Here is a 27,844-nt window from a genome sequence, read left to right as displayed (position 1 = left end):
ATGACGGCTCTGGTCACCCTGCTGTCCCTGCTCCTGCTGGGAGCCCAGGCCCAGCACGGGGCCGAGTGGACCTACTCAGGTAAGGCCCACCCCAAGGGCTGCATGCCCCCTTTCTGCCATCACGTCAAGGAAGGGGGCACCCCCTTCTTGAGGACGAAGCCTGGCCTTTCGGGGCGACCATGAACGATGATTGTGTACGGTGCTTGCTGGGGTCTCAAGGTCTCGGGCTGGGGCAAGACCATACTGAACTTAGACCTCGGCTAAGGAGAGGAGGGCAGAACTCTCCCCATTCCTGGATCCCTGAGTCACCCGCAGGGTTTCTGCTTTTCTGCCCCAGAAGCTGGCTCGAGAGCCCGCGTTAGTGCTTCCAAGGGCAAAGCCATTTGCTCTCTTGGTCTGTGTAGACAGAAAATAAAGCAGTTGCAGGGGGCTCCCTGCAGCCCCACCGAGGGTGTGTGGGGTCTGCAAGAGCTTTCTTCCAGGAAATTTCATGATACACGGTTTATCCAGAGCGTCTCGACGTGCCGAGAACCCAGTGACCATTGCATGGCCTCCAGGCTGGCCTCTCTTGGTCGCTGTGGCCCTGCTGAGATCCCAGTCTCACATCCAGAACCCCGCTTATAGGACGTGAAGTGGAAAACCTTGGCATTTAGCACAGGTCCCGGCCCACGTGTGGACCAAAGAGAGGAAGACAGTGGGGTTCAGACACGAAACGCCCCTTCTGGGTGGCAGGGGGGAGAGCGCCTGGCTGGCCCTCCTCTTCTCTGTCCTGGACGGAGGCGTGGGGCCGGAGAGGATGCTCGTGGCCGCTGGCTGATGCAGGGTCCAGGGCCAAGCAGGGTTTAGAGCCTGCTGTCTGCACGGTCTGCCCTGGCCGCAGACACAGAGTGAAGCGTCCTCCCAGGGTGGATGTGTGTCCTCTAAGTCAAGGGCAGCGGAGTTAGAAGCACTGTGGCGAGGCTCAAGAAGCCCAGCTTCAGAGCGCGGGACAGCTGACTCTGACCAACTGCTCTGTCTGGACCAGAGGATTCCCCCACCCGGCCCAGTGCCACGAGACCCCGGGGCCTCTGCTCGGTCAGGCCCATTGGTACTGGGAGTGGTTCGAGGGTAAGGAAGAGAGAGGATTCCAACAGCGGAGTCTGTCCTCCCAGCTCAGCACAGCCTCTGAGACGGGGCCCAGGAGAACTCGGGCAGCTGCTGCGAATGCCTGGTGGGGATACCTGAGAAACACCAAGGCTGGTAAAAAACCTTTTGATCCATGAAGGGGCTGTGCTCAAGACGTCTGGCCTTGCTCCTGGCACCTGCCCCTAGGAAAGAATTGTCTACAAATTGGTTTGTATTATTAAACAGTGAAGAGAGGTACAGAGAAAAGAAGAATTGACTTTTTATTGAACCGAGAAGCTGTGAGAGGCCTAAGTACAAACATCTTCCTCAAAACAAGCTATGGATGACGTTGTCCCCTAAGGGGGAAAGAGAGCTGGATTCCCTACTGCAAATGGATGAGACCAGGACCCACAGTTGTTTGGAGGCCGAGCCACCCATTATAATGACTTGCTTTTATCACCCTCTCTCCTCTCTTCTGTGATTAGTAACTATCTTAAAAAAGATAAATTTCCTTATTTTGATATTTTTTCAACTAATCATTCTAGGTCATCCTTGAACCCTATGCTTCCTTTCTGGTCCTGAATCCATAAGTGTAGGCACCCAGGCGGTCTTTACCATACTGGGAACCAGTTAAAAGGGAGGGGTCAAGAAAGGACGTGGGGAGGTCCTGCCATAGGGCCTAGGGCGTGGAGTGGGCCGTGGTATTGTTGGGGGCTGGAAAAGAGAAACTGCCATTCAGAGGAAGTGAGGAAAAGGCCCTGAAAGTAACACAGGGATGCCAAGCCCAAGTAGCCCTCGAGTACATTTATCAGCCGACAGTCATGCAAAGGAAAAGCCAAAGCTATGTATTAAAGACATTCATTGCTTTCAAAACACGAAGGCATGTTCTCAGGGCCAGTGGGTGCAACAGGAAAGTTACGAACCAGCCCCAAAGCCCCCCAGACACCAGGGTCCGTGGAGCTGATTTAGATGCCCCTCCCGCCTCCTTCTGGAGGCCCAGCCCTGCTTTCTAGAAGGCAGACTTCTGGTCTTGACTGTGGCCTCTGCAGGCCTCCTGTTGGGCAGGCCCAGCTGTGAGCTGCAGGCTCTGGCCCTGAGTGAGGTGCCCACAGGGAGCCCCTTGCACTGTGACCCCCTGTCAGAGGGGTTGCTGGATGACGCACACTGGCCGAGGGTGTACCCCGACTGCGGGCGGAAGAGACAGTCGCCCATCGACCTGCACAGGAAGAAAGTGTGGTACAACCCTTCCCTGAGGGCTCTGAACCTGTCCGGCTACGAGGTCCAGCACGGGGCGTTCCCTATGATCAACAATGGCCACACAGGTAAGGGTGGGCGACAGGCTCCCGTCCCGGGCGGGCATCGGGGGGAGGCAGGCAGGCAGGGCTGCCAGGAGCTGTATGCGCAGAGATCCAGAGTGTGGCCGGGGGGCTGCAGGCCTCAGGCTCGGGGTAGACCGGTGTTGAGTCCTGGCACTTTGTCCCTGCTTGGGCAGCATCCGTCTGTAGACTCGGTTCCCCACTGGCCCCTTCATCCTGCACTGGCCTCTTCATCCTGCACTGGCCCCTTCATCCTGCACTGGCCCCTTCATCCTGCACGGGCCTCTTCATCCTGCACTGGCCTCTTCATCCTGCACAGGCCTCTTCATCCTGCACTGGCCTCTCTCTGAGCTCACTCTGACCCAACCAGCAGGAAATTCAGCGGACAGAGAGGCAACACCGAGAAGCCACAGGACCCACTGTCTGTTCTGTTGATCTGTGCCCAGGTCTGATCTGCCATATTTTCTATGTGTGAAGGTCAGACAGGAAAAGCTGGGTTTTGGGGGCCTCCATTTCAGAAACCTAGACTGGACAACCATAAAATCCTGCTTAACGTTTGCAGACACCCTTCTGATTTTTTTCAAGTGGGCTTGTCTCCTCTGAGCCTCATGACAAGCCCGGGGGGGGGGGGCATTTTTTAAGCTGAAACCAGAGGCTTTGGGAGGCCGAGGGACTTATGGTCATGTAGTTTCTAGTGGCCGAGCTGGATCCAGACCCCGGATGTCTGATTCCTCGGTCATGGCCTCCTTGGAAACTTCCCTCTCCACTCCCACCTGGGCTGGGACAGTTTACTGTCCATTCGCATAGGTGTATGTGGGGGGGTGGGTCATAGGACTCAGATTTCCTTTTTGCACTATTAAGAACATAAAACCATTTGCCCTTGATGGGGCTGGTGAAGGTAGTGGCCCTCAGAGAGCTGTGATTTGGATCACTGAACTCCACACATAGTTCGTGAAAGCCTCATTTTATCATCCATATCAAGTTCCTGTTTCCAAAGTTACTCTCTGAAGCTACCAGCAGGTTGGCAGAAGTGTATCGCCTTTTCAGATTGGCTTCTTTCACTCAGTAATATGCATTTACGGTTCCTCCGTGTCTTTTCATGACTTGATAGCTCATTTCTTTTTAGCATTGGATAATATTCCATTGTCTGGATGCACCACAGTTTATTTATTCATTCACTTACTGAAGGACCTTGTGGCTGCTTCCAAGGTTCAGCAATTATGAATAAAGCTGCTATAAACATCAATGAACACCAGTGTGTAGATTTTGGTGTGAACATAAGTTTTCTGCTCGTTTGGGTAAATACCAAGGGGTGTGATTGCTGGATCATATGGTAAGAGTATGTTTAGTTTTGTAAGAAACTGCCCAACTCTCTTCCAAAGTGGCTGCACCATTTTGCATTCCCACCAGCAATGAATGAGAGTTCCTGTTCCTCCACAACCTTGCCAGCATTTGGTGCTGTCAGTATTCTAGATCTTGGCCATTCTATTAGGTGTGTGGTAGCACCTCATTGTTGGTTTAATTTGTATTTCCCTGATGAACTATGCTGTGGAGCATCTTTTCATATTTGCCATCTGTACATCTTCTTTGGAGAGGTGTCTGTTATGGTCTCTGGGTTATTTGTTTTCTTATTGTTGAATTTTAAGGATTCATTGTATATTTTGGATAGCAGTTCTTTATCAGATGTGTCTTATACAAATATTTTCTCCCAGTCTGTGGCTGGTTTTCTCATTCTTTTGATATTCTTTTTTGCGGGACAGAAGTTTTAAATTTTAATTAAGTCCAGCTTATCGATTCTTTCTTTCATGGATTGTGTCTTTGGTGTTGTATCTAAAAAGGCATCACCATACTCAAAGTCGTCTAGGTTTTCTCCTATGTTATCTTCGAGGAATTTTATATTTTTGCACTTTACATTTAGGTCTGTGATCCACTTTGAGTTAATTTTGGTGAAGGGTGTAAGGTCTGTGTCTAGGTTCATTTTTTGGCCTGTGGATGTCCAGTTGTTCCAGCACCATTTGTTGAAGAGACTCTCTTTGCTCCATTGATAATCTTTGCTCTTTTGTCAAGGATCAGTTGGATATATTTATGGGGGTCTCTTTCTGGGCTTTCTATTCTGTTCCACTGATCTATTTGTGTATTCTCCCACCAAGACCACACTGCCTTGATTACTGTAGCTTTTTTTTTTGGCCACACCATGTGGCTTGTGAGATCTTAGTTCCCAATGGAACCCGTGCCCCCTGGAGGGGAAGCGCGGAGTCCTAATCACTGGACCGCCAGGGAAGTCCCTACTGTAGCTTTATAGTAAGTCTTTAAGATGGGTAGCATCAGTCCTCCAACTTTGTTACCCTCCTTAAACATTGTGTCAGCTATTTTGGGTCTTTTGCTTCTCCATGTAAACTTCAGAGTTAGTTTGTTGATATCCACAAAATAACCTGCTGGGATTTTGATTGGGATCACATTGAATCTCTAGGTCAAATTGAGAAGAACTGACATCTTGGCAATAGTGAGTCTTCCTATCCAGGAATATGGAATCTCTCTCCATTTATTTAGGTATTCTGTGATTTCTTTCATCAGAGTTTTTCAGTTTTCCTCGTATAGATCTTATATGTAATGTGTTAGATTTATACCTAATTATTTAATTTTGGGGGGGAGGTGCTAATGTAAATCGTACTGTGCTTTTAATTTCAAATTCTACTTTTTTTAAATTAATTTTTTTTTTTAGCTCCATTGGGTCTTCGTTGCTGCGCGGGCTTTCTCTAATCGAGGTGAGCGGGGATTACTCTTTTTTGCGGTGCGTAGGCTTCTCATTGCGGTGGCTTCTCTTGTTGCAGAGCACAGGCTCTAGGTGTGTGGGCTTCAGTAGTTGTGGCTCACGGGTTCTAGAGCGCAGGCTCAGTAGTTGTGGTGCACGGGCTTAGTTGCTCTGTGGCATGTGGGATCTTCCTGGTCCAGGGCTCGAACCCGTGTCCCCTGCAGGGATTCTTAACCACTGTGCCACCAGGGAAGCCCTAAAGCTTATTTTCAATTTCTCTATTTTGTTGTAAACAAGGGACAGTTGGTGGACCAGTACTGATAGATTGATTTTTTTTTTTTTTTTAATTCCCCGAAACACATATGCATAGGCTCCAGAAAAGCTTAAAGGCTGGAAGTACTGGGCCTGTAGTGTTCAAGGGGAAGGGCAACACTGCTCTCTTAATAGGTACTATCAGCCACTCCATTTATTGGGCTCATTGAAAGGAGGGATGATCTCTCATTCATCCTTCTATCCTGGTACCTGGCACAGAGCCTGACATAGATTAATGCATTTGAGGCGAAAAGACTTGTGCACGAAACGATAAATCCCCAAATAGGCTCCATGAGCAATGCAGGATTCTGAGTAGGTTGTTTTTTTTTTTTTTTTTGGCTGCGTCAGGTCTTAGTTACGGCGTGCGGGCTCTTCGTTGAGGCACCCGGGCTTCTCTCTAGTTGTGGCTCGCGGGCTCCAGAGCGCACAGGCTCAGTAGTTGTGGCACGTAGGCTTAGTTGCTCCGCAGCGTGTGAGATCTTAGTTCCCTGACCAGGGATCAAACCCACATCCCCTGCATTGGAAGGCAGATTCTTAACCACTGGACCACCAGGGAAGTCCCCTGAGCAGGTTTTGATCTTTGAAAGTTGCAGGAGCAAGACTGGTTCTGTCTTTGTGTTTTTATACTTTTATTTTGAAATAGTTTTAGGCTAGAAAAATTGCAGAAATAGTACAGAGAGTTCCCAAATACCCTTCTCCCACTTCCCCTAATTTTAATATCTTATAACTGGACTGCGTTGATACCACGTGATGAACTACACTCTAGACCTCATTTGCATCTCATCACTTGCCCATAATGTCCTTATCCTGGTCCAGCATCTAATCCAGGATCACACATTGCCTTTTGTCATCATATCTCCTTAGTCTTCTCCAATCGTGGTCAGTTCCTCAGTCTTTTGTAGCCTTGACACTTTGCCGTTGTTTCTTGAGCACAGAAAATGCTCAGATCATGTGTTTTTTCTCTGGTCTGATAAGAACTTGGTTAAATTAGTTTCAAACAAAGGGGAGTAAGTTCTGGAAGTTAAATCAATTTTTTTTCAGAATCTGGAAGGTTCAGCAAATTGATTTTTGGGAGGACAGATATTTGGCCTCACCTTTTCAAAAGCACAGTGATAAGCCCAGAATTGCTGCCATTTTTCAGTCTGGCCTGTGCGATCCTATTGATACAGCTTGAGAATTGAGACATTCTGTCTGCAGGGAATTGCGTTTCAAGGGAAACACGCTTGTCTGGATCTCTGTTATTGCTCCTGTGGTACTAACTCTCCTCAGCTCTCCAATCTCTGGGAACAGATGACTGCACATCTCCTTTGAAAAGCTCTTCCATTTTTCTCATGTGAGCAGTGATTTTTGAGGCCAGCTACAGTTTAAGCACTAAATACCAAGCACCTGTTCTGCCAAAGGGCATGTAAAAATCTTTGAGGCTGGATTTCTGCCTTCTGGCATTATGAATACATACATTATGAATTTCATCACAGCTTCCTGCTGCTTTAGATAATTTGGAAGGGACGAAGGGGGTCATTTGACAGATATCAAATACCTACTATTTGCTCTTTAAGAAAATCTACTTGTTTATAACCATCTTCGATGACTTTAAATAGAAAAACTTTGTTATCAGGAGAGACGCTGACTGTCCCTTTTCAAGTCCTAAATTATACCCTCATAGATATTTTTCTTGGTCATTTTCTGGGGTCACTCTCCATGTCTCCCTTTTGCCTGGGTCATCCCAAAATATAGAGATTTCTCTAAGACCTAAGCCAGTGGAATGAACAAGGCAGCTGTCTCACCAAAGTAACCTCCCTGTAGAAAGTCTGTGGGGCACAAGGCAAAAGGAAGCTGGAAGAGTGATCCATTTTCCCATCGGCAAGAACCTAACGTTTGAAAGCATCTGTTGATGATCACATCAAATTCAATCCCAAGCCAGGAGTCTGTGTGTTCCCTGACTTGCCGCAGAATGTGGTCTTTTGTCTTCTGAAGACAAGTTGAAGCCTATAATGGTGATGTCCCGTCCAGGCCCAGTTCTGGCCCAGCTCTGCCCTGACCAATGAACTGAGTGACTCTGCAAATCTTTCTACCTCCCCGGGTTGGCTTCCTTGTCCATAAAATAAAAGTACTGAAGCCCCGCAGAGATGCTACTTTCTATGAAGTGGGATGGGTTGTTAGTTGGTCTAGTTCTAGAAGTCGATATGGGATGAAGATTTTAACCACATCATAGAGAAGATAATGACTTCAACTTGACCTTACAGAGTACTCACGCTGGGTAGTAAAGTAATCAAAATAGTCCCAAGAGGCCCCACTTCCTATCCCTACCCTGTGGGCAAATTCCAAAATTGGTCAGAGGTGGAGAGTGGAATTCTGATTTCCACACTCATTAGCCCTGTTTTTTCAGGGCTCCCCCCTTCGTTAGGGCTAACAAGCTGGACCTGCCACTTGGTGGTCCTGCCCCTGACCTTCTGGTCCTGGGTGGGAAGGTGCGTGCCCTGGGACAAGTGCCTGTCCAGCCCAGCTTACTCAGTACCTGGTCCCCATCCTTCCCCATGTGCCAGGTGCCCCCTCTCTGTTGGTCACCCTGCTCATGGCAGTCTAGGCCTGTCTATAGTACCAGCTTGCCCCAGGAGTGGGCAGGTGACCGGGGAAGCTGCCTCACCTGTAGGCCTGACCCATCCACGCCCATCTGCACACTCCCTGCCCCTCGTCTTCTCTTCCAGTACAGATCAGCCTGCCCCCCACCATGCGCGTGACGGCTGCCGATGGCACCCAGTACGCAGCCCAGCAGATGCACTTCCACTGGGGTGGCGCCTCCTTGGAGATCAGCGGTTCCGAGCACACCATTGATGGGATCAGATATGTGATCGAGGTACCCTGAGGATCCTCTTTCTTTCAAACCCCATAGTCACTTTTCTTATTAAAACAGCCAAAAAGACTTTGTGCAGTGGTGAGTCAAGTCACCCTGAGGTTGAGTTTATTTTTCATTCATTTACAATTCACTGGTCACTGCTATGTGCTGGGGGTTCGGGCAGGGTCCCTGCCCTCACAGAAGTCACCCCAACGCAGGAGTTTACAGCCCACAGAGTGGGGCAAGCCCTCTTTAGTTTCAACTGGATTTCTTTGTGGTAGATTTGCTGGGTCCCCCTCTTACTTAGGATGACCACAGGTCTACAGTGGTCTCCTGGGGTAAGGGGGCACATGCCCACGCTAGGGAGACCTCGGGAGAACCCAGTGGCCTCATATGATCCCTTGGACTCTGCCAGCTTGTCTGCCGGGGGGAAGGTGAATTGCCATCTCCCCAGAATCCCACTCACACTCTTTGCATTCTTGGAGAACCTTCTGGTCTTGATAGATCTTGTAGCCCAGAGGGAGGGAGACGGTGGTCAGAGGTGTTTATGTGGGTCAGCTGAGGTGTGGGACGGAGCATCTTTTGTTATTTTCCTCCTTCCCTGAAAACCTGAAGCACTTGAGGTTTACAGGAACTGCCCTTGACTTACACTTTCTTGCTTCCACAGATTCACGTCGTTCATTACAATTCTAAATACAAGAGCTACGCTAAGGCTCAGAAAGCACCGGATGGTTTGGCTGTGCTGGCAGCCCTCGTTGAGGTAGGCTGAAACGCCACATGCAAAGTTAGAAATTGGTGTCAAAACAAGGGGTTAAGTGTAGACAAAGGGTCTTCCTACTGGTCCCTCCTCATCTGTTCCTGAGCTCACAATTCTTGGAAACACTCACCCAATGAAAGACCTACCCTTTTTCCAGTCCTTGCTCACAGTTACTGCGTTCCTTCTGTGTCACCAACCTCAAGGACGTTGCATAACTTGGACGAGCTGACTTAAAAGAGCTGGGATCGCGGAAGGGTTCACTGGACATAAACTGCTCTGAGGGCAAGAGGAAGCCTGCAACCCCCTAGACAAAGCCAACATCTCTGCATTTCTCAGGAAGTCTGGAGGGTGGGATTTATGTCTAGGTAGCAAGAAGTGGTCAGTGAATCCAATCACCCCCAAACAAGTTTTATATTGGATAAAATTGTCAAAAACAAACATATCAGTGCTCTGGAAATGGACCAAAGACAAATAACAAGGTGAGGCATTTATTTATGATAAATGGCTAGAATTTTGAGTAAGAACAATGGGAGTTTGTGGACATCTTGCCTGGGGCTGTTCCCATCCCCTTCCCCTAACGTAGTCAGCAAGGTAGTTTTACCGGGGCAGCATGGACAGGAAAACCAAAAGCTTCACTGCCTGATACAGGGGACTAATTTGATTTGGAGTAGAAGTTGAAAACCCATGCCCAGGGGGCACTGCTGGTAAAAGTAGCAAACAACCGAAAAGACAGAAAACGGAAAACTTGCAGGTTTGATAGTCTGAGATTGCAGTCCTAGTTGAGGTGAGTGGCAAATGGCAGACCAATCAGAAATTTAACTGGGAGATGAGCCACAGAAAGGCTGTATAAGCTTCCCAAGAAACCCTGATGGAAAGTAAAGGCTGAGGCTGACTTGGTAACTGGCTGATCTTTGAATGTGCTTCTCAACCCACATACAGATCCATCCGCAGAGGGTGCAAATCTTGGGCTCACGGGGTTTGAGCACAACCTCTGCAAAAATCATTGGCCACAAGACTATGTTGACCCTAGATGGCCCCAGGCTGAAAAATAAAAATAAGACTTAAGACCTAAGCAGGTTCATCAGCTGCTATACACTGCTGTGAGACATATCCTGCAGAAGGAGTCCAGGCAAGTCACTGAACAGTCACATGAAAACAACAAAAACCCCTCAGGACAATTTTTAAAAATCAGAATTCAGATTTGCTGCCATGTATTATCTAAAATGTCCAGTTATCAAGGAAAAAGTTGGGCATGCAAAGAAATAGGAAAATGTGATCCATATTTAGGAGAAAAAAAAAACAGTCAATATAAACTGACTCTGAGTAGACCAAGAGTGATTTAGCAGACAGTACTTTCTTTATTATTATTATTATTTTTTAAAAAAAAAATAAATTTATTTATTATTTTATTTATTTATCTTTGGCTGTGTTGGGTCTTCATTGCTGCATGCGGGCTTTCTCTAGTGGCGAGCGGGGGCTACTCTTCTTTGCGGTGCGTGGGCTTCTCATTGTGGTGGCTTCCCTAGTTGCGGAGCACGGGCTCTAGGCGCGCAGGCTTCAGTAGCTGTGGCACGTGGGCTCAGTAGTTGTGGCTCGCGGGCTCCAGAGCGCAGGCTCAGTAGTTGTGGCACACGGGCTTAGTTGCTCTGCAGCATGTGGGGTCTTCCCGGACCAGGGCTTGAACCCGTGTCCCCTGCATTGGCAGGTGGATTCTTAACCACTGCGCCACAAGGGAAGCCCTATTATTATTATTATTATTTTATTTTTTGGCTGCTCCACGTGGCTTGTGGAATCTTAGTTCCCTGATCAGGGATCAAACCCTGGCCCTTGGCAGTGAAAGCATGGAGTCCTAACCACTGGACCACCAGGGATTTCCCTAGCAGACAGTACTTTCAACAACTATCATAAATATGTTCAAAGCATGAAAAGGAACTATGTTCAAAGAATTAAAGGAAAATATGATGACAATGATTCAAAAAGGATCTCACTAAAGAAACAGAAACTATAAAAATGCACCAAATGGAAAGTCTAGAGTTGAAAAGTATCATAAAAAGATGAAAAATTCACTACATGGGCTCAAAGCAGATTTGAGGCAGCTGAAGAAACAATCAGTGCATTTGAAGACAGATTAAATAAATTATTGAATCTGAAGAACAAAGGAAAAAGCTAGAAGAAAAATGAGCAGAGCCTTAGAGACTCATGGGGACAAGATCATGCATCCCAACATATATGTAATGGGGGTCCCAGAAGGAGAGCAGAGAGAGAAAGTGGCAGAAAAAAATGTTGAGGAAACAATGGCCAAATTTTCCCAAATTTGATGAAAAAACAATAATTTACCAATCCAGGAAACTCAACAAACTCCACATCTGATAAACACCTAGACACATCAAAATCAAACTGTCAAAATTGACAAGAGGAAAAGGGTTCATTATATAGAGGGGGCTGACAGTGCATTAATGGCTGACTTCTCATTAGAAGCAAGGCATCAGAAGGCAGTGGAATGACTGACAATCAGGATTCCTATGTCCAACCAACCAATCTTCAGAAATGCGGCAAAATAAAGACATTCCCAGTTAAACAAAAACTGAGATAATTGTTAACAGATCTGTCTTACACGAAAAATTAAAGGAAATCCTTCTGGCTGAAAGGACATCACACCAGACAGCAATTCAAATCCACAGAAAGAGATGAAGACTGCCAGAAATGGTAAATATGTAGGTGAATATAGAAGACTATATATATATAGTCATATATATATATATATATATACACACACACACACATACACATACATACACACATATATATATATACACATATATACATATTCTTGTCTTCTTTTAATTTCTTTTTTTAAAAAACCCATAAGATTGTTTAAAGCAATAATAATACCCCTGTAGTATTAGCTTTACAATGTATGACAAAAATAGAAGAAAAAATGAGGAAGAAATAGAGCTATGTTGGAACAAAGTTGCTATATTTTACTAGAATTAATTTAGTATTTACCTGCTATAGATTGTGATAAGTTGTATGTTGTAGTCACTAGAGCAACCACTAATAACTTAACATGGTTAAATGGTATGCTAAAAGTGTTTGTTTAACACAAAAGGTAGAACAGAGGAACAAAAAAAGATGAGACGTTTAGAAAACAAATAAATGGCAATCAGAAATCCAAGAAAGTCTTAATTTATAGCCAGTGAAAGAATGGATCAGCATCGCGGACTGAAAAGAACCATTGTCCATAGACCTTTTTCACAGAAAGCAACTACTCTGACTTCTAAAAAGTCAACACTCATACAATAAATAAAGGATGGCGGTGGTCAGAATTGGAGCAGTTTTGCCTTGGACATTTGGCTTTCCTTCACTCAGTCAAAAGTCCTGAGGATGAAGAAGGGAGCACTTCAGAGCAAGCCCCCGCATCACCATGAATCTGGGGACTTTCCTGGCGGTCCAGGACTCCACGCTTCCAATACAGGGGGCATGGGTTCGATCCCTGGTCAGGGAACTAAGATCCAGCATGCCGCATGGCCAAAAAAACAAAAACAAACAAATGAAAAAACACAGTGAATCTGACTGTGGCTGACATTGCCCAAAGCAGGGTCACTGGGGATATCTTGACAGTGACTTTTGGCCATCCTTGAGGACATCACCAGTCACCACCAAGAAGCTCTTTTTCCTGGAGGCTGCCAAAATGCTTCAGATCTTGTCTTTCTGGAAGAGACTGGTGAGCCCAGGCACTTGGTGGCAAAGAACAGCCAGATGTGGGCTCCCCCGGCACAAGTGGGGCACGGGTGGGCTGCCTCCTTGCCCTCGCGGCTCTGCCCAATCAGCCAGTGTACAAAAGAGCTGGATTAGAGGGGATGGTACTGGATGGACGGCCCTTCTCCATTAGGTGAACTGCTCTGTGTTTCTCTTGCAGGTCAAGGATAATGCTGAAAATGCTTACTACAGCAACTTCATTTCTCTCTTGAAGAGCATCAGGTATCCAGGTAAGGGAAACCAACAGCGGCTGCACGAGGGCAGAGGAATGAGCGTGAGTGTGATGGGGGGCAGGGGAGCAGGGAAGAGTGTTGCTGGTGGAGAGGGTGGCAGATAAGCCTGCCAGGGGACGCTCCCCTCCGTGTGCAAGGTCTCTGGTTCCAACAATTCCCAAGGTTGGCTCAGGCTGTGCACACCTCTGAGAAACCCATTCATAAATTTTACCTGTCAATTGCCACGGTTGGAACTTCTGGATGGCCAGAGTTCCACTAATGAGGGATACCTTCATTTAAGCGACTCTCACCTCTGGCCCCAGCTGGAAGTGATGATCCTGGTCCCTAAAGAGAGATGGCCTCCTTGGCTTCAAGCGGAGAAGAATCTCAAGAGTGAAGCCTCTTGTCACGGTGCCTGTACACACAGACACAGGGCTGGTCTCCCTTATCTCTGACGCCAGAAGGCAGGGTTCTTGTCAGAGTGTCTGCCCACTCCCATGGTCAACCCTTGACCTTGAGCAGTAACCAGGTCTGTTGCAGCCTTGGTTCTGTGCATCCCACTTTGGCCACATCTCCCAGACTCCAGGTCCCTGACCTCAGTCCTCACCCCCTCCAGCAATCTGCTGACCTCCAATCCATGGACCTCCACGTTCTCACTACTAGTCACGCCTCATGCCTCTCATCTCTCTTTACCTAGCTTGGATTCCACAGGCCACACTTCTGACACACCCACTCAAATGCCCTCCATCCCTCCACAAGCTCACCTGGCAAAGCCCCAGACTAACTCCCACTTACTCACAGCCTGTAGCCAAATGGCTGAATGTAGCTGGAGAGAAGCACACAGACTTCTAACTTCATTCACAGCTACAAATATACACAAGTACTAACACTGCTCAGAAATCCTGAAATACTACTCTGGGCATTTGCTTTTCCCCTCTCCAAAATTACTGCATCATATTTTCTCCTCTCTCCCAAAGCCCCTCCTCTCTGGCCCCAGCTTCTCCCTTGGAGACGATGCCTGGCCTCCCACTCCAGGGCGAAGGTAGTCAGAAACTCACTCATCTTAACCTGCCTGCGCCTGACCAAACTCCATGTCCCCTCCTCTGTTACACTGGATGAGAGGTCCCTGCTCTGGTCCAGGACCAACCTTCCGTGTGGGCACCGACGCCCGCATTCTCAGGGCCTTTTCTCCTGCCCGTCTCCCCTCTCTCCTGCATCTCCCCCTTCACCTGGTCACTCCACTCAACACACATCACAGTGCTCTCATTTCTTCCATTTCAAAACACAAACCCCGTCTCTCGACCCCATCACTCCCTCAGCCTCCACCCCATTCTCATCTCCCCTTGAATGAGTTGTCTACTGTCCTGTTCTCTTTTCTCACTCAGCCTAAGCCTTCAAGGTCACCCCGGTTGTCAGATCTCCTGGGCACTTTTCTCCTCTTCTCTTACTCCACCTCCAAACAGTGATGCATTACACGCGGCTTGCGTTCTGGCCAAACCCCGCCCCCGCCCCCAGCACTATTCTCTTGCTCTCTCTTCCTGGCTCCTGCCTTAATGTCCGAGGGTGCCAGGACTCTGACATCTCTCGGTGACCTCCTCTTTAGTCCCATGGCCTGAATTGTCATCTTTAGGCTGTGGACTCCAAAAATCTCTATCTGGTCCTCCAGGCAACATCAGCATCAGGCAGGACAGGTGAGGCAAAGTCGAGGCAAGAACTGTCTAGTTAATCTACTGACCATGAACAAAGCCAGCAGGAGACACCACAGGCCTGTGGTATAACTAAGGAGTTTCCTTGAATTCACTGACCTCAGATATTCTATTTCTACGAACTGATCCTGATATATTTCCTTCTCCAATTCAATAAATTCCACTGCTGATCAATAGTGCCCACAACGCTGGCCTCTCTCTGAACTCTGGATTCCTTCACCCAACTGTTTAGTTGATGTTGCCATATGGATCTAGAACGCAACATGGCCAAAGCATAACTTATTCCCGTCCCTTTCCAGGCTTGTCCCTAAACCGACTTTCCCATTTCAGCAAACAGCATCCCCATCTATCCCCTTGTTTAAGCAAAAAATCCCAAAATTTCTCTGGACTTTCCTCTTTTCATTCCCCACCCTGCCCTGCCACACCCAAACCATCAGTGGGCCCTGTTGTTTTTACCTCCCTGCTTCCAATTCTTTGGGGTATATTCCCAGAAGTGGAATTTCTGGATCATATGGTAATTCTATGTTTAATTTTTTAAGGAACCACCATATTATTTTCCACAGTGGCTCCACCATGTTCTGGAATTCTTCACTCACTTGAACGTATTGGAGTTATGAAACAAAATCTATGCAATAGAGTCCTTTAGAAGGTTATATCTTGAAATCTATCCAATAAAAACAAAACTTAGAAATCTTTTACTTATTCATGGGATTATGCACTACTACACTTCACAGCCTTGGTTAAAGAAACCTGTTTATGTATATAACAAAATGATATCCTCTTTGCCATTAAAAAATGCAAAAGCACTCAGGGAAGGTGAAGCAAAAGTCAACTCGACTCCGTGTTGCTTTGATAGTCTCTTGCTGAGTTCAGGGACTCAGCGTCACTGACATGAACAAAAGAGGAATTCTACAGATGCGGCGATAAATGTGGGTACTGTGGAGGCTTCAGATGCCCTGTGGATGGCCCCCTCCCTACACGTCACCTGTGGCTGAGCTTGGTTCCCAATGGGCATGGCAGGAAGCGCTCGTGACCTGACGCCTGCACCTGGACTCCCGCTTAGTTCTGATTCTGCCTTTCTAATCTCTATCCCTCCCCTTCATTTATAAATGAGCACAACTCAAGGAATTTTGTTCTTTCTTTGAGAGCACTTACCCAAAAGCCCCTAGGAGTCATAATTTCTTTCATTTATCATAAAATGTATCCTCTGCCTAACAATGACGATGGTGACGGCTACACTCATGACCACTTTCCTATGTGCGGGTCCAATGCTGGCACTTCATAAACACATTCCCCTTTACCCTCACAGCAATGCTCCTGGGTGTCCCCTTTCTACAGACCCCGCCAGGGCCACTCAGCCAGGAGGAGGTATTCGAGTGGGTTTCTGCCCAAAGTCTTTGCTCTTAACCCTTCCCTGGAAGCAGCACACTGGGGGATGTTTCCCAATGACCAGGTTCTATGTCCCCCTGCTTAAATCAGGAGATTTAAAGATGGTGAGATCTGAGCCAGAGCTGTCCTTGCAAGGGGCAGCAGTGGTCCCTAACATTCCTTTTTGTCCCCTCTTTTAGGACAAAGCGCAGTTCTGAGGGGCCCTGACGTTCAGGACATGCTACCTGGGAACCTCCACTATTACTACAGCTACTGGGGGTCACTCACCACTCCTCCCTGTACTGAGAACGTCCACTGGTTTGTGCTGGCAGATACTGTCAAGCTCTCCAGGACGCAGGTAGTGTGTAGAATCACTTTATCCAAGTCTCTCCTTTCAACGGCCTGGTTAACAAAAGTGCTCCCCAAATCTCACCTAGTGCTGCTACCTGGGCTCCTACAGTGTTTTCCACGTACAGGGCTGCAGTGCCTCACCTCTATTGCTATGGGGTGATCTTACTAGCGTTGTGGCAGAAACGGGCAAACGGGCATCAGGGAATCCAAGAAACCTATAGCTGATGCAACAAAAAAACTGGGACGTGGTCCAAGTCATAGGACAAGAGTTGCACAGTGAAGGCAAATATTTACTGAGTGCTGCTCTCGCCAGGCACAAGTAATACATTACTTCATAAATGACTTCATGCGAGAAGGATAGCTTCATATTTAGCCTTTTACCACGTAAAATGCCTGTAGCCCTTTGAGGGGAAGAGCTATATCAGTTGTCTTTTGTCCTTCAGCATAACATGGGTACATAATAAATATTTGTTGAGTTAAATAAAGGACACACGTTACTGAGGTTTCAAAACAAAGCTGACATTTCCTTCTGGGTGATGTTCTTCCTCAGAAACAAATATTTCTTTTTTTAAACTTTCCATTTCCCTATTCCAGGAAAAGGTGGAAAGACCCCTATTCTTATAACCACACAAAAAACATTGCCAACCAGGTTGGAAGTGCCCCTAGATACCTAACAAAAGCCAATGTCAATTATCTCAGGAAAAGTGTATGTTACATCCAGATCTATAAGAATTTACACAAATAAAGTTACCTGAAATGAGCTCAATTTTTAAAAAATCACAAAATATCAGGAAAAAGGCACTATGAATGAGTGTCAGCAGAAATAGAACTACAAAGATTTCAGATATAGTAATTATCAGTAAATTAATATGAAATATGTTTAATATGCATAAAGAATGCATAATATGTAAAATAAAACATATTTAATATGTTTAATATGTATAGGAGTTTTAAATATGAGGAAAGAACAAAGTATAAAAATGACCAAGTAAACTTGAAGAAGAAAAAAAACCAAATGGGTTGTTAATTTCTAGAAATGAAAAGATAGTAATGAAATTAACAACCCAACAAATGGGTTTAATAACATGTTAGACACAGTTCAAGAAAGAATTAGTAAACTGGAAGACAGAGCTGACAAAATTATGTAAAATGCAGCACAAAGAGAAAAAGAGATGGAAATATGAAAAAGAAGTAAAGAGATATAGAGAATATACTAGAAAGGTCCAACAAATGTCTGGCTGAAATTTAGAGGGAGAAGAGAGGTAGCATAGAGAAGAGGGATATTTGAGAAATGTTGGCTGACAATTTTCCAGAGAATTGAAAGACACCATGTCATATATGAAGGAAGCCCAACGAGTCAATGAAAACAAAAAGAAGCCCACACTAAACCATCACAGTGAAACCACAAATTATCAAAGACAAAGAGAAGATTTAAAAATCAACCAGAGAGAAAAGACAGATTTTCATGAAAGAAATACTATAGACCAAGAGTAGGTGCAACACAGCAACAATGAAAGTCAGAAAGCAGTGGAACCATATTTTCAAAGAACTGAGAGAAATGAATAGCTAACCTAGAGTTGTACAGGCAGCAAAAATGTCTCTCAAGAACATAGACAAGGGACTTCCCTGCTGGCGCAGTGGATAAGACTCTGCACTCCCAATGCAGGGGGCCTGGGTTCGATCCCTGGTCAAGGAACTAGATCCCACATGCATGCCGTAACTGAGAGTTCACGTGCTGCAACTAAGGAGCCAGTGAGCCGCAACTAAGGAGCCCACGAGCCACAACTAAGGAGCCGGCGAGCCACAACTAAGGAGCCAGTGAACCGCAACTAAGGAGCCCACCTGCTGCAACTAAGGAACGCACATGCTGCAAGTAAGGAGCCAGTGACCTGCAACCAAGGAGCCTGCAAGGTGCAACTAAGGAGCCCTCTTGCTGCGACTAAGGAGCACACATGCTGCAACTAAGGAGCCGGTGACCTGCAACCAAGGAGCCTGCGAGGTGCAACTAAGGAGCCCTCTTGCTGCGACTAAGGAGCGCACATGCTGCAACTAAGGAGCCAGTGAGCCACAACTAAGGAGCCCACGAGCTGGAACTAAGTAGCCAGTGAACCGCAACTAAGAAGCTGGTGAGCCACAAGTAAGGAACCCATGTGCTGCAACTAAGGAGCCTGCCTACTGCAACTAAGGATTGCATGTGCTGCAACTAAGGAGCTGGCAAGCCACAACTAAGGAGTGAGTGAGCCACAACTAAGGAGCCTGCCTGCCGCAACTAAGACCTGGAGCAACCAAATAAATAAATAAATAAATGTTAAACAAAAAATAATGTAGACAAAATACAGACATTTTCAGAAAAAACAAAAATTGAGCTTGCTGCTTGGTATGTCTCTGTTTACTTCTTTCTCTCCTTTCTACTATTGACTAAATACTCATAGAAAAAGACTAAAAGAGATTGTTGGAGGAATGAATGGGTGGATGAATGGCCTGGCACATAGCACCCAGACCACTTCTGGAATTGAGATCTTCTCACAACCGCTTTATCAGGGTTATATAAATCCAAGCTCTAGTTCAGTTGCTAGCTAAATTTAAAAACTCACCCAGTGCCTCTCCTCTCCATAATTCCCTTCATGTTGCCTGCAGGTTTGGAAGCTGGAGAATTCCTTACTGAATCACCAGAACAAGACCATCCACAATGATTACGTGGGACCCAGCCCCTGAACAACAGAGTGGTAGGAGCCAACTTCATGTCTCAACCTAATCAGCGTGAGTGAGATCAACTCTTGTTTGTTCTTTGCAATTATAATTTCCTGTTTTCCTCCTTCTCTGGGTGGACCCATCTCTTCTGGCAATAGTAAGGAAAGGAAAAGGGACTTCCCTGGTTGTCCAGTGGTTAAGACTCCATGCTCCCAATGCAGGGGGCATGGGTTCAATCCCTGGTCGGGGAACAAAGATCTCTCATGCCACACGGCATGGCCTAAAAAAAAAATAGTAAAGGAAGGAGAGTTATTTAAACAGCAGGAGGCTCAGGGCTGTACAGGGCAAAGGGGATGACCCGTTTTCCCAGTCCAGGCAGTGGTACCAGTGAGTAGAACAGAGGGGACGACGAGCAGCTACATGATTTATTACCCACCTAGTCTTGGCCAGAGACAGTAGGAGAAGCAAGACATCAAGCAACATCCAGATACTCCCATAACAGTTTCGGCTCAAGTTAATCTTATCAAGTCCAACTCAAATATTTCACACTTCTATCTTGGTCTCTATTACAAACCCAGCCACAGCTCCTCCTATAAATTCCCTCAAGGTGGGGTTAACTAGCCCACAATTGTCTACTACCTTTTCTTGGGGATCAAACTGCAGACACCAGGGTGCTGGAAGTAGGCATGAGGACCTCCAAAGTTCTGAACTTTTCCTATTAACTCTTCTTTTCATAGGCTCTGAGCTCCAGTTTTATCTAAACAATATTGACAGTAATCTTGAGTACTTGAGAAGGTTTATTGAACAGAAGAAAGCAAAGAGAAAAAGACAAGGGTAATGACCTTGAAGAGTGAGCCCTGCCTTGTCTCCAAGAAGCCCTGTATGTCTGGATCACACCATTCCCACTGAGGCACCTGTTTAACTTATGATTAAAACAGGAGAAACCATCACCCGTGAAAGGAAGTGAGATGGCTTAAATATATGAGAAGGCATTTGAGTTAGACAACACCAATGGGAATTGATTGGAATAGAAATTTAAAGGAGATGGAGACCTAACTATCCTCCTCTCGAATCATGCACATTGATGTGTCTAAATTACAAATCAGGCCAAACATCCCTGTAGCATTTAGATGAAATAAAATAACTTTGGAAATTTGTTACTTAAAAATTTTCTCTTTTCTGTGCCTTTGTACCACTTCAAATATCCCTCCACTTCAAGTATCCCTTCTTTGCTCTATGCTGAGGGACCCAGGTGATGGGGTAGAAATCAAGGTGGGAGGGATTTCCAGGACAAAGATTAAGAAAAAGGAAAGAGACCTGGGAATTCCCTGGCGGTCCAGCGGTTAGGACTTGGTGCTTTCCTCTTACATTAGGAACGTGTGGGTGGAGACGTTTGGAGCAGTGATCTTGCCCAGTGAGTCAAAGAGAGACAGAAGAGGGAGGAGGCGGACTCCCGGGAGAGGAGGCGGGGGTGCGGGCTGGGGGGAGGGGTAAGGGCTTCCCTGAGATCGTGTCCTTGCTGGTCCAATGGTGTCTGCTGTCACTAGTCCTGGGTTCAAGTGCTAGTTCTGCCATTACTAGTCACATGGGATAATAAAATTACCTTTTAGGGCTGTGGTTTTGGGTAAATAAGACAAGCCTGGGGAGCAGCCCGCAGAATGGCTGTGAACCTTTACTGGCCAGTTACCATCCTCTTCATGGAGGACCTTCCTTGTCCATCTTCAGCTTCTCCCTCATCTCCGACTGAGCTCACCCTCATTCTTCTGAATCCCTTTATCTGCTCTCATTACTACCTTTGTTCTTCCATGTCGTTATTCGTCGTATCCAAAGCACTTTCACATCTGACTTCATTGACCCCTCCAGGCAATCCTCAACGAAGTTGCATTATCCCCAGTTTCTGGAAAAAGAAATCAAGTTGCAGAAAGGCCAGGTGACTAACCCAAGATCGCCCAGGTGGTAGACGATAAAGTCGGGATTTGCCCAAGTCTTTTGTATCCAAGTTCTTTTAACTACAGAAGTTGTCCCTTTCATTTACTCAACAAGCTTTGTCAAGCACCTGCAGACATCATGCTAAGTACTGGGGTGTAGAGAGGGGGAGGGACGGTTCCTACACTTGGAGCTCTGGTCCGTGAGCAGGACAGACGTTTACATAACCAATCACCCTCTCATGGCGAGAACAACTGCTTAAAAACTCCACGGAGGGGCTGGGGCTTGGTGGAGGTTTGTAAGGCTGAGGAGTTCATCTGGTGAGTCAGTGGGGCACCGCAGCCAGTGGGGGAGCACGTAAGGATGGTGAGAGTAGTCTAGTGTGGCCAGAGGACCAGGTTCAAGGGAGCTGGCAGGGAAAGTGAGGATGTGGCTGGGCGAGGTCAGGCATCCATCACTAATGCTTTCTGTGCCACTAAAGGCTTTGGATTTTACCCTGTGGGGGATGGGCAGCGGTTGCAGGGTTTTCTGCAGGGGATGACATGACGACATGATAAGAGTCATGCTTTCGACCAGAACTGAGTCTGTGGTGCATCGGAGATGAAGCAGTGAACAAGACAGCCAAGGACTTACTTACGTTCCTGAGGGTTGAGAGATACTATAAACAAGTCAATGAATACACAGAAAAACAGGGCTACACAAGCCTGTTTGTGCTTGAAAAGGGAAAAAGGAGTTCCTGAGAGGTGGGCGCGTGAATCGCCGGCTGCGATCTCTGCGGCCACACCCACTCTTTCACCTTCAAGGTAGAGGAAGAGGGTGATGCGGCCACGTGCTGGCTTTGACCATGCTCTGCCTCACCGAGGGGACCAAACATGAGTGTAAGGTGGTAGAAGTCGTGGCCTGGAACCACGACCACCAGGAGATCCCAGTCGCTGTGGCCAACCTCAAGTTGTCCTGCCAACCCATGCTCAGTTTGGATGACTTCCTGTTCCAACCACCTGTAACCTTTCACCTGAAGTCAGGTTCTGGCCCTGTGCGGACCACTGGGCGGCACCAAATTGTTACCATAAGCAATGACCTTTCTGAGGAAGAGAGCGAAGAAGAGGTGAGGAGGAAGAAGCTGAGTAGTGCCCCGTCCTGCCTGCCAGGAAGCAGGGGGGAAGCACTGACCCTCCCTGGTTAGCTAGCTGCCTGCCACGTGCACCATGCACCAGGTTCCTGTACAAGTTTCAAGAATTTTGTGTCTTCTCCATTGAAGAGGAAGGGTAGCGGTGGGGTGGGTGGGGTCTTGGTCTGGTGCTGGGAGAGAGGGGGTCCCGTTCTCCATAGGGCCCTGGTGTTCTAATCCTGTACCACACCGGGAGTGTGGTATAGGAGTGGGAGGAACTCTGAACTTCTACCCTGACCCTCTCTCCCCACTTGCCTATGAGGTTGTAGTTCAGCATCTGAAGCTCAGGACTACACATTTTAAACATTTTTTACATTTTTGGATAAAGGTTGAAAAAAGGGAAAAAGGAACCAAAATTAATTACAATGGTTACCTAAGCAGGGGGTTGGTGGGCACGGGAAAGGGTGTAGGATGGGCTGGAAAATGGACTTTTCTGGATGCACCCTTTTTGGTAGTTTTAACTTTGTAATCCTGGGTTTTACATAGTTATAAAATTAAATGATTTTTAAAATCCCTAAAACTTCAGTTAACTTAAAATGTAAAAACACAGTAAAATGACTGAACAATCATACACTGAGTTGGTAGCATAAACACAGAGAGAAGAGTTTTTCCTTAAACACACTATTTTTACTATCATATCTAGCGGGGTTTAATTCTAGGCACGAGAAGAACGGATGTGCGTGTGTGTAATTACTATAATATGTTACTATATACACATAAATAATTATGTTTATGTCTTTAGTAGCATGATTTTCAGCATAGGAACATAGAGATCCAAATATAAAATTTAAAAAGCTAAGTAAAAATAAGAACCTGCTGTATAAAAAAATAAATAAAATAAAATTCAAAAATTCAAAAATAAAAAGCTAAGTAAAACCCCTGTATTTGTAGATTTGAATTGGAAATAGTATAATTTATAAAATATTTTTCTCTTTCTAAAAGCACATATTGGGACTTCCCTGGTGGTCCAGTGGTTGAGACTCCATGCTGCCATTGCAGGGGGTGAGGGTTCCATCCCTGGTCAGGGAACTAGGATCCCACACACTGTGCCGCGCGGCCAGAAAAAAAAGCAGGTATTTCCTAGCTTTGTGCACTCAGGTGTAGAAACAACAGTAACTCCATAGCAATGAACACCTTTATATCCAGACAGTGGTCTCTCAATGTTATTTCCCACTATCAGGAACCAGGGTTCCTTGGAGAAATGGCTGATTCCAGATCAGGGGCAAGGATATACCAGATGAACCTGGGAAATCTTTTTAGGCCAGAAAACAAGAAATCTACCTAAGTCTACTGGGGTCATGCCCAGAAGACACAGGGACTGTCTTTTTTTTTTTAGTTTTTGAATTTTATTTTATTTATTTTTTTATACAGCAGGTTCTTATTAGTCATCAATTTTATACACATCAGTGTATACATGTCAATCCCAATCGCCCAATTCAGCACACCACCATCCCCACCCTCCCGTGGCTTTCCCCCTTGGTGTCCATACATTTGTTCTCTACATCTGTGTCTCAACTTCTGCCCTGCAAACCGGTTCATCTGTACCATTTTTCTAGGTTCTACATACATGCGTTAATATACGACATTTGTTTTTCTCTTTCTGACTTACTTGACTCTGTATAACAGTCTCTAGATCCATCCACGTCTCAACAAATGACTCAATTTCGTTCCTTTTTATGGTTGAGTAATATTCCATTGTATATATGTACCACAGCTTCTTTATCCATTCGTCTGTCAATGGGCATTTAGGTTGCTTCCATGACCTGGCTATTATAAATAGTGCTGCAATGAACAGTGGGGTGATGTATCTTTTTGAATTATGGTTTTCTCTGGGTATATGCCCAGTAGTGGGATTGCTGGATCATATGGTAATTCTATTTTTAGTTTTTTAAGGAACCTCCAAACTGTTCTCCATAGTGGCTGTATCAATTTACATTCCCACCAACAGTGCAAGAGGGTTCCCTTTTCTCCACACCCTCTCCAGCATTTGTCGTTTGTAGATTTTCTGATGATGCCCATTCTAACAGGAGTGAGGTGATACCTCATTGTAGTTTTGATTTGCATTTCTCTAATAATTAGTGATGTTGAGCAGCTTTTCATGTGCTTCTTGGCCATTTGTACGTCTTCTTTGGAGAAATGTCTATTTAGGTCTTCTGCCCATTTTTGGATTGGGTTGTTTGTTTTTTTAATATTGAGCTGCATGAGCTGTTTATATATTTTGGAGTTTAATCCTTTGTCTGTTGGTTCATTTGCAAATATTTTCTCCCATTCTGAGGGTTGTCTTTTCGTCTTGTTTATGGTTTCCTTTGCTGTGCAAAAGCTTTTAAGTTTCATTAGGTCCCATTTGTTTATTTTTGTTTTTATTTCCATTACTCTAGGAGGTGGATCAAAAAAGATCTTGCTGTGATTTACGTCAAAGAGTGTTCTTCCTATGTTTTCCTCTAAGAGTTTTATAGTGTCCGGTCTTAACATTTAGGTCTCTAATCCATTTTGAGTTTATTTTTGTGTATGGTGTTAGGGAGTGTTCTAATTTCATTCTTTTATATGTAGCTGTCCAGTTTTCCCAGCACCACTTTTTGAAGAGACTGTGTTTTCTCCATTGTATATCCTTGCCTCCTTTGTCATAGATTAGTTGACCATAGGAGCGTGGGTTTATCTCTGGGCTTTCTATCTTGTTCCATTGATCTATGTTTCTGTTTTTGTGCCAGTACCATATTGTCTTGATAAATGTAGCTTTGTAGTATAGTCTGAAGTCAGGGTGTCTGATTCCTCCAGCTCCGTTTTTTTCCCTCAAGACTGTTTTGGCTGTTCGGGGTCTTTTGTGTCTCCATACAAATTTTAAGATTTTTTTGTTCTAGTTCCGTAAAAAATGCCATTGGTAATTTGATAGGGATTGCGCTGAATCTGTAGATTGCTTTGGGTAGTATAGTCATTTTCACAATATTGATTCTTCCAATGCAAGAACATGGTATATCTCTCCATCTGTTGGTATCATCTTTAATTTCTTTCATCAGTGTCTTATAGTTTTCTGCATACAGGTCTTTTGTCTCCCTAGGTAGGTTTATTCCTAGGTATTTTATTCTTTTTGTTGCAGTGGTAAATGGGAGTGTTTCCTTAATTTCTCTTTCAGATTTTTCATCATTAGTGTATAGGAATGCAAGAGATTTCTGTGCATTAACTTTGTATCCTGCAACTTTACCAAATTCATTGATTAGCTCTAGTAGTTTTCTGGTGGCATTTTTAGGATTTTCTATGTATAGTATCATGTCATCTGCAAACAGTGACAGTTTTACTTCTTCTTTTCCAATTTGTATTCCTTTTATTTCTTTTTCTTCTCTGATTGCCATGGCTAGGACTTCCAAAACTATGTTGAATAATAGTGGTGAGAGTGGACATCCTTGTCTTGTTCCTGATCTTAGAGGAAATGCTTTCAGTTTTTCACCATTGAGAATGATGTTTGCTGTGGGTTTGTCGTATATGGCCTTTATTATGTTGAGGTAGGTTCCCTCTATGCCCACTTTCTGGAGAGTTTTTATAATAAATGGGTGTTGAATTTTGTCAAAAGCTTTTTCTGCATCTATTGAGATGATCATATGGTTTTTATTCTTCAATTTGTTAATATGGTGTATCACATTGATTGCTTTGCGTATATTGAACAGGGACTGTCTTGAAGCGGCTCCTGGGACAACTTAAGCATCAAAAAGAATAATATCAGAAAAAGAAGAATAACTGCAATCGATTGAAACACAGCATATATATAGAAAGACATGAACTCATAATGCTGCTAAAAAAAGAATGAAGGAAAACTCATTGGCCAGGACTTCCCTGGTGGCACAGTGGTTAAGAATCTGCTTGCCAATGCAGGGGACACGGGTTCGATCTCTGGTCTGGGAAGATCCCACATGCTGCGGAGTAACTAAGCCCGTGCACCAGAACTACTGAGCCCACGTGCTGCAATTACTGAAGCCCACGCGCCTAGAGCCTGTGCTCTGCAACAAGAGAAGCCACCGCAATGAGAAGCCCGCACGCCGCAAAAAAGAGTAGCCCCTGCTCGCCACAACTAGAGAAAGCCCGCGCACAGCAACGAAGAACCAACACAGCCAAAAATAAATTTAAAAATAATAATAATAATAGAATAAAACTCATTGGCCAATTTTGGAGGTTGCCAGGGAAACCACTTATTATTCTGTAAATCGGCAAATAGAGGGGGAGACTCAAGTATTTGTCCTGCCTTTCCTGTCCAAATTGTATTTCAGAGTACAGTAGTCTCATAGTTGGTTGTTTTTGCTTCCTGTGGCTGCTATAGCAAATGACCACAAACTGCATGGCTTAAAAGAGCAGAAATGTATTTTTTTCATAGTTCTGGAAGCTATAAATCTGAAATCAAGGTGTGGACGGGGCCATGCTCCTCCCAAAGCCTCCAGGAGAGAACCCTTCCTGCCTCTTCCGGCTCCTGGTGGCTTCAGGGGTTCCTTGGCTTGTGGCTGCATCCCTCCAGTCTCTGCCTCTGTCTTCACCTCACCTCCTCCTCGTCTCTGTGTCTGTGTCCCTCTGTCTTTCTCTTATTACACTCGTCATTGGATTTAGGGCCCACCTCAATAATCCAGGACAATCTCATCTCAAAACCCTTCACTTAATTACATCCGTGAAGATCCTTTTTTCCAATAAGTTCACATCTACAGTTTCTAGATGGACATATCTTTCTTGGGGGGCCGCCATCCAACCCACTGCACGCAGTGAAAGGAAACTCTTCCTGGAGCAGTTCCATCTATTAAGTTCAGAAGGAATCATCTTGCAACTGAATGAACAAATGGGCCCAAGAGCTGATCATCACTGGTCCCTAACGCCAGCAGATGGAAGGTTGATGGGGTTTTCATACCATGGATTTAAGGACACTGAGCAAGGTTAACGCCACTTGACGTGGAACAAGCTGGCATTCTGGGCTTCTTGGAGTCCCCAGCACTGCCCATAAGGACCAGTGGCAAAGGGAATTTTTTTTTGAACTTGGATGTAATTAAGGCTTTAACTATAACAAGCAGTTTTCAGGAAATTCAGAGGATAGAAGAACGTGTATTCACCAAGAAGATATAAGCTCCGTGACAATGAACTCCAAGGACTTCAGAGGAGTATCTGGTGCATAAAGGTGCTCAATGAAAATGTGCTGAATGAATGAATCCAGACTGTATAAAGAAATCCTAAAAATCAATAAGAAAAGGACCAGCAACCCCAGAGCAAATCAGAAAAGGGGATGAACTGACAATTTACAGAGAGAGAAAATGGGAAGGATCCATAAATACATGAAGAGACTCAATCTCACTAGTAATTAAGGCAATAAAAATGAAAACCTTAATGAGATGCCATTTCACACCCCCAGATTGGGATCTGACAATACCACATGCTTCTGAGGATGTGGAGCAAACTTCCTCCTTCTGGTGGGTGTGTGAACTGGTCCAACAGCTCTGAAAGCACTTTGATGATACCTTGCAAAATGTGCATATCCTATGACCCAGAAATCCCACTCCTAGGGATTTACCTTAGAGAAACCTGCGTATATGCATGAGAAACAAAAGTGTTCACAGCAGCATTACT

The 27,844-nt window shown here is 45.4% G+C and overlaps 1 protein-coding gene across 1 annotated transcript; it reads left to right on the top strand.

The window, feature by feature from the left end:
- CA6 (carbonic anhydrase 6) lies at positions 1-27,605 on the top strand (the record flags this gene model as incomplete). The annotated part of the gene is given in 9 exon segments (XM_082461644.1): positions 1-79; positions 2,247-2,426; positions 8,190-8,338; positions 8,985-9,077; positions 12,994-13,063; positions 16,320-16,477; positions 19,108-19,165; positions 19,168-19,230; positions 19,899-27,605. Coding segments are annotated over 9 exon segments (951 nt in total). The 3' UTR covers positions 20,000-27,605.
- Positions 27,606-27,844: the final 239 nt, after the last annotated feature.

This window comes from Balaenoptera physalus (genome assembly GCF_965194825.1).
Source record: "Balaenoptera physalus genome assembly, chromosome: 1".
Classification (NCBI taxonomy): domain Eukaryota; kingdom Metazoa; phylum Chordata; class Mammalia; order Artiodactyla; family Balaenopteridae; genus Balaenoptera; species Balaenoptera physalus.
This window is presented reverse-complemented; position numbering and strand designations above follow the sequence as displayed.